General features: G+C 45.0%; 1 protein-coding gene across 11 annotated transcripts in view; it reads right to left on the bottom strand.

The window, feature by feature from the left end:
- dock3 (dedicator of cytokinesis 3) overlaps nucleotides 1–10,860 on the bottom strand; it is a 40,750-nt gene extending 29,890 nt beyond the window's left edge. For 7 of the 11 annotated variants that reach the window (XM_061833816.1, XM_061833818.1, XM_061833820.1 and 4 more), the window contains exons 1-16: nucleotides 10,758–10,860; nucleotides 10,613–10,656; nucleotides 7,368–7,451; nucleotides 7,166–7,206; nucleotides 6,948–7,003; nucleotides 6,503–6,599; nucleotides 6,204–6,355; nucleotides 6,034–6,118; nucleotides 5,925–5,963; nucleotides 2,598–2,737; nucleotides 2,436–2,517; nucleotides 2,250–2,310; nucleotides 1,995–2,142; nucleotides 1,847–1,932; nucleotides 428–553; nucleotides 229–353 (exon numbers count right to left, since the gene is read on the bottom strand). In XM_061833816.1, coding sequence (XP_061689800.1) covers nucleotides 229–353; nucleotides 428–553; nucleotides 1,847–1,932; nucleotides 1,995–2,142; nucleotides 2,250–2,310; nucleotides 2,436–2,517; nucleotides 2,598–2,737; nucleotides 5,925–5,963; nucleotides 6,034–6,118; nucleotides 6,204–6,355; nucleotides 6,503–6,599; nucleotides 6,948–7,003; nucleotides 7,166–7,206; nucleotides 7,368–7,451; nucleotides 10,613–10,649 — 1,359 coding nt within the window. In that variant the 5' untranslated portion in view covers nucleotides 10,650–10,656; nucleotides 10,758–10,860. The other 4 variants (XM_061833819.1, XM_061833817.1, XM_061833824.1 and 1 more) reach the window with 4 other exon arrangements.
- Between the last annotated feature and the right edge of the window lie 836 nt (nucleotides 10,861–11,696).

The following is an 11,696-nucleotide window of genomic DNA, read 5'->3' as shown; positions in this document are numbered from 1 at the left end:
GGTTTGGATGACTAGAACAAAAACTGTTTGATTCTTGTGATTTTTTTGGGGGGAGGAACAATAAATGAGGAAAATATTCTTTGCTGAGAAAAAAATCTCATTGACGATGACCCCTATTTAATGAAGCACAAAAGTTGTCAAGAACTACTACCTAGCTACTATTACCTACTGGTAACTCAGTACACATGATCTTGACCGCTGGACACACAATGACGGGCGCTAACCAACCTGTACAATTTCTCCATCAGCATAGAGCACGTAGAGGGCGACTTCGATGTTCTTCGGAACACTTTTTCCTCCTCTTTCAAATTCTCCTCGCTCCAGTGTCAAGTATAAGTCGTTTCGCATGTCGCCTGTCCACGCAAACGACATATGATGCTCAACTCAAACGACCATTTTGTCACAACCACGAACAGCACAAGCTCACCGGGCATGATGACGTCAGGGAAGCCAAGCTTGCGTGTGACGGCCACGCTTCCGCTTAACAACCATTTGTTTTCACGACGGAGCTCCTCCAAATCGCCGTGCAACAGCTGCAATGAAATGATGAGACCTGCAAGAACACGTGGAACACCATTTAAATGTCAGCCAGTTGAAGGTACAAACATGGAGGACAAGCTTCAGATACAGAGAAAACGAGAGGAAGACGCATGGAGGCAAGATTCTGCTCTGGAGGGATAGCTGCGCTTTCAGCCATCTTATGTGGCTTATTTGGCGTCGAGTCGCCAGGGCATGACCTCAGTCAAGGAATCCCAGACCTCCGTCCCCCATTTGTTGCGGGGGGAAAATCGCAAGGTGTCCCCGTGACAGCCAATGTGTCCCGGATAGTCCATGAGGCCTCCACCGAAGGGACACGTACGGAACACCTCGTAACGAATATGAGGCAGCAGTTCTGCGAGCTCAGCCCGTGTTCCCACTGGAACGCAAGGATAAGCAGACAATTGTTGTGGCACTCCAACGCCAAGTGGATAACCAGCCAGAACGTCAGGGGTAAGACTGGACAGGCGTGGGTGTCGTCGGGGCGCCAAACTAATCAGTCGTTACCCCAGACAGACCCCGCAGCCCATAGGGCCTCTTGCCCGCTCAAAAGGGCAGAGCCGCATTCTGGGAGTGGTACGTTTGTTCACGTGACGGCTGCCTGCGGGTTTTGGTCTGCGAGGGTTGGCCGGACCTGCCCGATCACGCTGAACGGTCTCACCCTCCCCGAGGTGATGCGGACCCGTCAAAGAGCAGCCTCTACGGCAGAGCATATTTGCCCGAACTCGGAGCAGACAAACGGCCACCGCGCGCCCGCTCCAAACCAGGTGTTTTTATCGATTAGTATTTATTTTCACACTGATGGAGGAGATGCGCTCCGGTTTCATTGTAAAGATGTATGAGGACCATAAAAGAGAATTCATTCATTCATTCATGAACCAACCAAACTGCTCAATAATCGAAGAAAACAATTTCAATGTGTGGAAATTCTTTCCATGATTTTTTTGACCAAGTTCAATGAACGAGTTATTTTTTGACTGGTTACGATAAGAAAACCAACTGAACCCTAACATGATCAAGCACTCGGTCGGCCTCGGGGCCAAGGAAAATCTCCCTTTCAAAAAAAAAAAAAAAAACTCTGACCCCAAGTCGCTCAAGGACTGAACATTCCATATTCCGGGGTTTGGTGCTCCATGGAGGAGTGAGGACACATCAGGGGACACGGTCCAACGGCTTCTCAAAATCCAGAAAAAGGACCCAGCGGAGGGTGTCAAGCTGCTATTCTCACTGCTCCTCCAAAATCCAACTTCACACCGACCCCGACGCTTAGTGGAATATCTTTAGAAAATTTCAAAGATGAACGTCATACCGTAGTTGTTTCCAGGCGCTGAGTATTTGGTACTGGACTTCCGGATGATATTCTCATGGATCTGGTACCATTCGCTCTCGTTACACCTGCAGATAGAACGTTAAGTACAACTAATGTCCACAAATTGGGTGGGTCGAGGGGCACTCACATGTAGACTTTGAGGACAAAGTCTCGTTCTTCTTTTAGTTCAGAAATGGTTTGCAGGACATCGCACATGGCAAGAACACCGCAGCCGTAAGGGCGTCGGTATCGAACGTGCGGTGGACCTTTTTTGTGATCGTTCGGCAACATTCTCCCTGCAACAGGGAGATTGTGGATGTTGTTCAACATAGTTGACATCCTTTTCCATTGACAAAGTCACAATTGTCAAATGTTAGGGTTTTTTTTTTTTCATTATTATTACCTGTGCGAATCACCTGTGCGACGATGTGTAGCTCTCTCTTCATATCTTTGTTGCTCAAATCCTACACACACACACACACACACACCACACACACACACACACACACACACACACACACAACGTTACAACCGACTTTTCGTGACAAGGATGATTCAAGCAAAGGGCGGACCCTAACGGAGTCTTTACCGTAAAAAGAGCCCACAGCCTGTCCAATTTCTCTGGATTCTTTGCCCCTCCGTTTTTGTTAAGTCTAACCAAGAACTTTTCGCTGAAGGACAAGAAATTGGCAGATCTTTACACCCATCACTTGGGGCAAGCATATTCTTTGTCACGGAGCCAAAAGCCAACCTGATGCTTTTCCCCTCCCTTGAGTCGTAGAGCCAGATGAAGACGTCGCTGTCTTCACCGATGTTGTTGGTGAAACTCTTCAAGTTGATAAGAAGGTGATGCGCTACCGGCAGTCTGCACAGGTCGCCGACACCGTTCTTCTGGTTCCGGTTTAAATTAGTCGACAGGTCATCACAGTGAATCACACAAAACATGGGATAAAGCAAACGCACGCGTTCATTTTTCGAGCAAGACATGACAGGCAATGTCAGTGGTCATTGCCTGTGTCTTGAATTTGGGTCATCTGAACGTTGAGGTAGCGATTCCCAAAACCATGACACATTCCTCACCTCCTTGTGCCTCCTGTACGTGAGCAAGGAGGCGCACACGGATATTCGTTGCAAATCAATCTGAAGCTTAGTGTGCCTCGCTTATTTATCAAAGTATCAGAGTGCAAATGGTACATACAAGACTTTACGCCAATTTGACTGGCCTATCCCTTATGAGCCGAACCCCGTAATTGGTATTTTTTGCTGGTCTTGATATCATAAGTCATCAATCCCATCAATGACATTGATTGGCTCCGAAAAAGACATTTACTTCACGTCGCCCTCGTGCACAGTATATCGGAACGTAAAAGCTAGTTTGATTTTATACAGTAGAATTTATTGGTTTTTTTGTGTCTTTTGACATGGTAATATAAATATCTGACAGGCAAATTGATGGGGGAAAGAAAAAAACAGTGCAATGGGAGAGACAAGGCGGCTGAGAGACCGCACGTAATGCGCGGCTCAGACTGCAAGACAAATTTGCTTTTTCATGATTGCACAATGTCAAACGGCTGCAATAAAACCTTGTATTCCGATACCACCGCATTCATATTTTTTACCATCATTGGGATTTATCTTGTAGGGACGACAAGACCGTGGATCGCGCTGACTAAATTCCAATGAGAAAATGGGGGACGTGTGCTGGTGGGTCACCGGTTTGCTTTTTTTTAAACTCCCTGATCGGTAGTGATCAGTGATTGCGAAAAACTTACAACTACATCTCCGGGTAGCACTCCTAGCCGAGCACGATTGCTGTGAAGTTGCCAGCGAGCCACAAAACAAGAACAAGTCCTAACGGGACGCCCGACCATTTTCACCCAGGGCCGCTTGTTGGTTGGCTTTGCGTTTGTTCCCTTTTTTTCCCCGTCTCAAGCAAACCTGACCACTCCCATCTGCGAGCGCAAGTCACACAATGCAATACCTGCTAGCGGGGACAAAACCAGGGTCAAAAATTAATTTGGCTTAGTTGCTAGATTGACGCAACGTGAAGTCTCAACGGTTAGGGTTACGAATGAAACGGTAAAACACTTTGCTCCTAAACAAGCAGCCACATACGTCCGCAAGCCTGATTTCCTTGATGTCTTTTTTTCCTTGTAGTTTGTAGTTTTATTAGCTATGTTTTGATGTAGATTCCATCTAAAATGGAACCGCCTGTCACGGTGTGCGTCACCTCTGTAAATGGGAAAGGCTCATTTTTAACGTGTAGAAACCTTGCAATTTTGGAGACGAAATCCTAAACGGTGTGTCGTTCCTTTTTCGTGAATGTTATACATTTAACAAAAGATGTGGTCCCCTTTTACAAGACAAAGTTAATTTCTTGATCACACTATGAAGGCGATGACGCCGACCCGGAAGGGGAACCAATTTACCAAATCAATTGACCCCTCCGTGGATGTTGCGCAATCCGCGTCACTGACCAATCAGAAGCCAGAGATCTGCATAATCTCGGACTCAAATCTCAGACAACGCTGGCTGGATGGTCCGGTATAGCTTCTGTTGGCGTTTTATCGCGTATTTGGGTTCTTTAACAATAGATATGGTTAAGAGGTGTAGTCACGGACTTTGTAATAGTCACGACAGGTATCCTGAAAGGCTAGTTGGTGGAGTTCGATTCGTACCCTTTCCAAAACCGAAGACCCGGTACGAAAAATGCCTTCGATGGATCAAACTTTGTGGAAGACCGCATCATCAACTGAATCGATCTAAAATCAACCGGAACAGAAGACCGAGTACGGAAAATGTCTTTGATGTATAAATCTTTGAAGAAGACCGCATGATCAACTGAATCCATCAACCGGAACAGATGTGTTTGCACGAAGGTAAACCCGAAATTTGATTTTCAATACATGTCTCATATAAATGAATTAGCAGTTCTTCGCTTGCATAACATAGCTAAGTGTGAATGATTGACACACTTGATCTGTGTTGAGCGATATTTTGCGATGATCTGACTGGACAAACGTGTCCCTTTGTCCGCGGCTACGCTAAACCGGACTGTGTTAGCACGAAGGTATGCCCTATATTTGATTTTCAATACATGTCTCAGGTAAATGAATTAGCAGTTCTTCGCTTGCATAACATAGCTACGTGTGAATGATTGTCACACTTGATCTGTGTTGAGCGATATTTTGCGATGATCTGACTCCACAAACGTGTCCCGTTGTTCGCAGCTAATTAGCTAAGCTAATCCGGACTAGCAGTCCTAAAAGCCTTCGACGCGCACCGAGACACCGAGACTGAAGGAAGGATGTTTGAGGACACACTAAAGTAGTGATTGTCGTACTCGGTCGGGACTTGCGTAGGTTCGGCACTAATTCAAGAATAATTATTGAGGGGAGCGCGTGACGTGACACAAAGAAAACGAGAGAAACAACTCGTAAATCAGGCCTCGCCTTCTTCTTTTCCTTCGTACGGCGGTTCACAAACGGCTATACAGATACATATACAGATTCTGCACACAAGTGTGATATGTAACACAAAAATAGGAAACTGTCAATGACGACTTCGTCTTTGGGTTATAATATATTATATTTTATTATGTGGCTTCTCGGTCTTCCTCTGACTCCGGAAAGATCTCGCGCTAATATCGATGGTTTCTCGGGCGATATGCATGCAAATACCATTGAAATACCCCTCGCTGAAATAATTGAACCCTGCTGTCTGCTTTTCAATGATATTTCACTGTTAGCTAAGAATGCCAGTGAGAAATCAGCGGGTAAACGGACAGTTTCGCTCTATTCCTTTCTTGCTGCGCCGATATTTTTCCTAATTGTTTGTCTGACGTCGGCGCACGTGGCGTGACGTCACTTCAGGAGGCGTGGTTAATTGCCCTGTACGGAGGGGTCAATTTCGCTTTCATGCAACCAATACACGCTCCAGTGTAATGACTTTGTTGACTAATTCCTCCAACGTTTCAAATGGACTTTGCGGTCCGACCAGAGTAAATCTTCCCAGTTCTTTTAGTTTCCACCTGTTAACTTTTAGCGCTTTCAATGTGGTCAATGCAGAGCTGACAAACCTGGGAGTTCTGTTGAACGTTGTTTCTGCTGCTGAGGTGCTGAGAAGAAAATATGAGTAAATATTCAAACAATTTCTGCTTCAAGTGAAGCTCACTGGTTCAAACTCACCAGCTTGTAAAGATCAGAGACACTGATTTGATTTTCATCCACCATCTCAAACTCTTTTCTTGGCACCAAGTCCAAACCTAAATGTCTGACCCCACACACACGCACGCACACACACACACTAATGACGAAAGTGCACGCGTGTGCGTGTGAGTGTTTGGGAGTGCCCTCACTCATTTCCCCAGTCCAGCCTGGCAGTCACGTGTCTTTTGAGATCTCGTTTCTGCTGCTGCGTCAGCTGAGATGCTTCCGTCAGCTGCCTCCTGAGTTCCATCAGCTCTGACATCACGTGAGCCACTTTGAAGAACAGATCCACCTTATGTCTCTGATGGAGGATATTCATTTTTTCATTTTTAACATTGATCAATTGCATGCCCTCAATTTGAAAAAAATATGGAAATGACATCGGGATGATGACGTTTTTAGTGCAATTACAAAAAAAAAAAAAAAAAGAGACAGAGAAGCCACACACCACGTAGAGTTGTTTCCAGAGCGACGCCCATTCCCGAAGCGTGGACGTCACCTCAATAACGACCCCGTCTTCAACGGGCACCACAACTTTGTCAGGCCTGAGAAAATAGTAACAACAATTGCGTTCAATGTAAATAGAAAAAAAAAAAAAAAAAAATCCAAAATGCACGATATCAACTTTCTTATTTTCCAAAAGGGTTACGTCAGGGTCAGGTTGGGACCTGTGGTCCACAAATATTTGCTTGTCACCGATGGTGTCAGTCACATTTAATGTTTTTTGTAATGATGTCCCCTGATTTCATTTGCATTGCCACTTACGATGTCCCTTGCTAGCCATCAGATCATGACCAAAGACCAAAAGAAATCAAAATCTATTTCTCTCATTACCGGTACTTCATGGTCATGGTAGTATTTGTATGGTTTGTAATTATTAGTAGTGGCCATACCCTTTAGTGGTGACGGTGCATTTCTTCAGATGAATGTAGCTGCATGGGAAGATTCCCTGCAGTAAGAGCGAGACAAAAAAGTGCAAATAGTGAAAAAATACAAAACTTAAGGACTTTAGATGAACACGTTTCAAAAGAAATTTACAAGGACCATAAATACAGAGGATAAGAATACAGTCAAGTAAAAAGGATAAGGATAGCAGATGCCACTTTCTTACTTTGATATTTGACCTCCTGCTAGAGAATCCTCGGAACCACCCTAAAAAAAAAAAAAATGGATGTTTGTCCTTTAAAAAAAAGAAAATTACAAAGCAAAAAATGTGACTGATGTTCATTACTATGTAAGATAAAAACAATTGTGTGTGTGTGTGTGTGTGTGTGGCGGGATAATGATTGTCTTTGTTCAGAGTTGAGCGTTACCGTCGCATTTCTCCACGATGTGAACGGTCTCACCAAGCTCCAACGTTAACGTGTGAGGGACGCAACTCCGGAAGGTGAAGATCGCTGTGCAGCAACAACAACAACAAGGGATAAAGAAGACGTGCGTGTGTGCGGATGAGTTTCCACGCATGTTAGAGAGAAAGCCTTGCAGGTGCAATTACAGCTACCCGTATACATCCTGAACGCAAAGTATTTGAGCTGCTCCCCTCTGGCAGGAGGCTCCTACTCCTGGAACAGAACCTCCCGCCCCACGAAGAGCTTTTTCCCCTCGGCCATCGTTCGTAAACATAAATGAGCCGCGATTACCCGTTAAAAGGTCAAACCTACACCGAGAGGGTTATTGCATAGTGTTTATTTCCCTTCTTAATGGTTTTTCCCCCCAACGCATTGGATTTCACCAACAATTGCAATCAAATCCATTTGCATTTTATGCGGCCTTCGTATCGATCTGTTAAGATCAAGGAGCTGAACTGAACCGGCCGAGAAAGGCTCAAAATCCTGATGGCGAGGTTGTGTTTCGCCAGTGAATGATTGAGTAGAACGTCTGCACATCTTGTCCTTTGCATTTGGGTCAGAATGAGACGTTGCTACATGAAGAAAGCAGCTCTGTCTTTCGTGACTTGTGTCTCTTTTTATAGTAAGGCTAATGCGGAGGTACTCAACACCACAAGTTTGATGTGGGCATTCAGGGAGCCGGTTGAAGTTGGAAAAACGTGAAAGTTATCTGCAGTACAGTTTGTTTTTGCACAAACTAAACTATGCACCAGTTGTACATCGAAACCCAGACTTAACAAGCACAAAATAAATCCATAATGAAATGGTAATGGGAACCTAGTAGGACAGCGCATTTCATGTTTGTAAACAACAAAAATCTACATGAAGATGGCTGCATACGATGCTGCATTTGGTTCCTCACAATCCCGTGGGACAGAAATTGAATTAACCTTTCGTAGGAAAATTTCTACTTTGGGGCTATTTTTTCAAATCTTCTCGAGGAGGAGCACGTGCTTGCCTGCCGTTTTTGTTTTCAATGTCCACGGACTGCCTTTGAAGCCGACGTTACCCTCACTGGTACGGCCGGCATATCGGCACATCCACTTAGGTGTAGCCACTGAGTAGTCTTCTATTTTCACGTAGCGCTGTGAAATCCCTCTGCTTATTGCACAGGTGTCAAACTCAAGGCCTGGGGGCCTTGTATCATTTAAAGTGGCTCGTGAAAGCAAATCAAGTATGCGGACCTTATGTACCTTTCTAAAATACCGAAGCTGCAAATTGTCTTTACTTTTAATAACATCAAAAAAAGTGTGCTTTGAAATGAAATCCATTAGTAGCAGAACAAGCAATATTTTACTGGCTTCTGATTTCAAAACAAGTTATCAATTAATTTGTACGGTGTGTAATAATATGTGGCCATCTTAAATTTAGACGGGTTCACAGTCGTAACAGACCTCCGAAGGAAATCATAACCACAATGTGGCCCTTGACAAAAATGAATTTGGCACCGCTGCCTTTTCGGATGCGCTGTCTGACCCTACAGCGATGCCGCTCCTAACATTTTAAAAGTCAAGGTGCGCTGCCGCGATGGAAAACGCATGTCCCGACCATCGCTACGCAAAACACACACGTGCGCGCACACACACACACACTGGTCACATGGGTACACATTCATCCTCACACTCGTACACACACACACACATTCATCCTCACACTCGTACACACACACACACACACACAAGCGTATTATCCAGGTCAGTAAGTTGATGTGATTAAATTTTTTTTAACAGTCGCCTGAAGCACTCACTCACTCACTCACTCGGCTTTTTTCCCCCCTCTTTGCCTCAGCAGCTTCTGGCAGGATTTTTTTTTTTTTTCCCCCCCTAACACACATTTCCAAATTTCTCTCTCGATCTCAGCTACACTCAACTAATAAATTGTGCTCACGAACACATGAAAACAAAGGGCAATTTGACGTAAGTTGAAAACATCCCAAATTCAAAGTAATGCATCACATTGGTTTACTGCAGTAGTTCTTAACATGGGTTTCCTGGAAGGGGAACCAGAGGTTCCATGGTTTTGCCGAAGGACAAGACACACAAATTGTGTTTCTTTGTCCAAAAAAGGCCTTTTCCCACTTATCTCAGCAGGGTGCATGCAGCGTGCCGACGATAAAGTCGTGCGTGCGTGTCAAAGCAAAAAGACAAGTCGCACTCCTTTTTCTTTTTCAATGGACAAAAATGAAGATGCTACTGCAGAAATTCCCTGTCCCAATTTTGACTCTCAAAAAGCGACAACGCACGCACGCATGCAGCAAGTGCCGGGGCAGTCGGCCCGCGATCGCACACGCACACGCACGTGTGTTCCAACGGCTTAGCCCGGTGATCTACTTTCAGAGCGTCGAACCATCTGGACACACACAAACACACAGATGCCCAAAGTAAACAAGATACTTTCACGCTGGAAAGAGAAACACATTTCAATAGGCTGGTGATCACCTTCATCTTGCTAGAGCAAGCTTCTGTGGCTACGACAGATCTGGAAAAACATTCCACTTGAAATAAGAACGTCTGGAGGTGAACTATTGATGATGTTTAAAATCAGTCAGTATTGACAAGGTAAACGCTTGTACAATGTGGATGTTGAAATACAACTTTAAAGAAACTGTAAAAGAAATGTATGCTGTCCATCATTTCATAACGTCACCCCCGCAAATGAAACCATTTTTTGTTTGGAGTATTTGATGAGCGGCAACATTGCCGTGACGACATGGAACACCCAGCTGGATTCGACGGGCTCCCGCACACCCGCACACCCAAACGCTGTACTTTTCATGGTTGTTGTCTTCTAGCAACTTGAGATTGATTGAGATTAATATGATTTGTCACTTGTTGACTTCATGCAATGAATGTAACCTCATTTGCATTCTCCAACGTGTGTGTCTGTCTGGGGGTGGGGGGATTGATGAAAAGCTGCTTTTATCCGTGCTGCACTGTGTGCGTTTTGACATGGGATCAGTGCCTCATCTGTCAATCATTTTTTCAAATTCCCAGCAACACATGACGTCACCACAATTTAGCATCACAACAAACCACAGCGACTTCAAAGAGCCCATCATCGTCACGTAAGAGGCAAGACTCTGGTTGACGTTCGCACTTTTAGCATTTTGTCTTCACACTCTTGGAACTTTTCCGAGCTTGTTACAGCGCGTGCGCGAGCGGCCCACTCACCCACGCCAAGCTTCTCGTCGTCAGTCAGCGTCCACATGACGTTCCTAAGTTTTCACAGAAGCATAACATTTGTTGGTGACGGTGACAAACGGGAAACGTGAAGCTTCCAAGTTAAGGCGTCACGTCGTACTTCGACGTCTCGTACCTTCAAGCACTTCTTCCTCTTCATCAACGTGAACGCGCATCTGCCGTGCACGCTTGTAAGAGGATCAGTGACGCGCGTCCCTGTCGATCGTCACTTGCCTAGAAGCAACGTGCGCGCGCAGCCGTACTCAAGTTCGGAAAAATAAAATCCAAATTTGAATTACTCGAGTATATTTAAATTGGATTAGCATTCGTATGCGACGTTGTTGTTGTTGTTTTTTTTTTTGATCATATTTTCTTCATCCCATTCGGACAGTTGGACGTGGGGCCGCCACACCACCGAAAGACCACAAGGGGTCAGCAACGTCACATCAACCCGTTTTCTGAAAAGACGCTTCCTCACCAAGGTGCCAGTGCTGGGTCTAACCCGGTTATCATCGGACATGAGGCAGGCTCCACTCTGCCAGGGCACATGAAAACAAATAACTTTTGTCCTCACTTTCACTTCCAATTGAGTCTTCCATCAAGCTACCATGCGTGTTTTGTGGATTGGGAGCAAACCCGGCTACCTGGAGAACACCCGATCAGGCACGTCCCGCGAGCCACGCTAACCCTACACAGGTAAGGCCAGATTTGAACCCGCAACCTCAGAATTGGGAGGCAGATGTGCTAGCCTGTCGTAGACTGTGTCACAGGTATACACGTGTACGTACATTCATTAGAGTTCAGATACGCAGAAAAAAAAAAAAATTGGAACCAAAGAAGACAATTGATCCTCACTTCTTATCAGACTAAAACCAATTCCCGGTCCACAAACAAAGAAAGGGATTATTTAAAAATAACTTCCTATTTTAAAACTTGGAGACTTATTTTTTCTGCGATTGGCTGGCGACAAGTTGCGAGTTCAGCCCGCCTCCTGCCCAAAGATAGCTGGGATAAGACTCCAGCACTCCCGCAACCCTCGGGTCACATAAAGGATGGAAGTGGATTATGAGTTATT

The sequence above is a fragment of the Syngnathoides biaculeatus genome, chromosome 10, assembly GCF_019802595.1.
Source record: "Syngnathoides biaculeatus isolate LvHL_M chromosome 10, ASM1980259v1, whole genome shotgun sequence".
Taxonomy (NCBI): Eukaryota; Metazoa; Chordata; class Actinopteri; order Syngnathiformes; family Syngnathidae; genus Syngnathoides; species Syngnathoides biaculeatus.
This window is presented reverse-complemented; position numbering and strand designations above follow the sequence as displayed.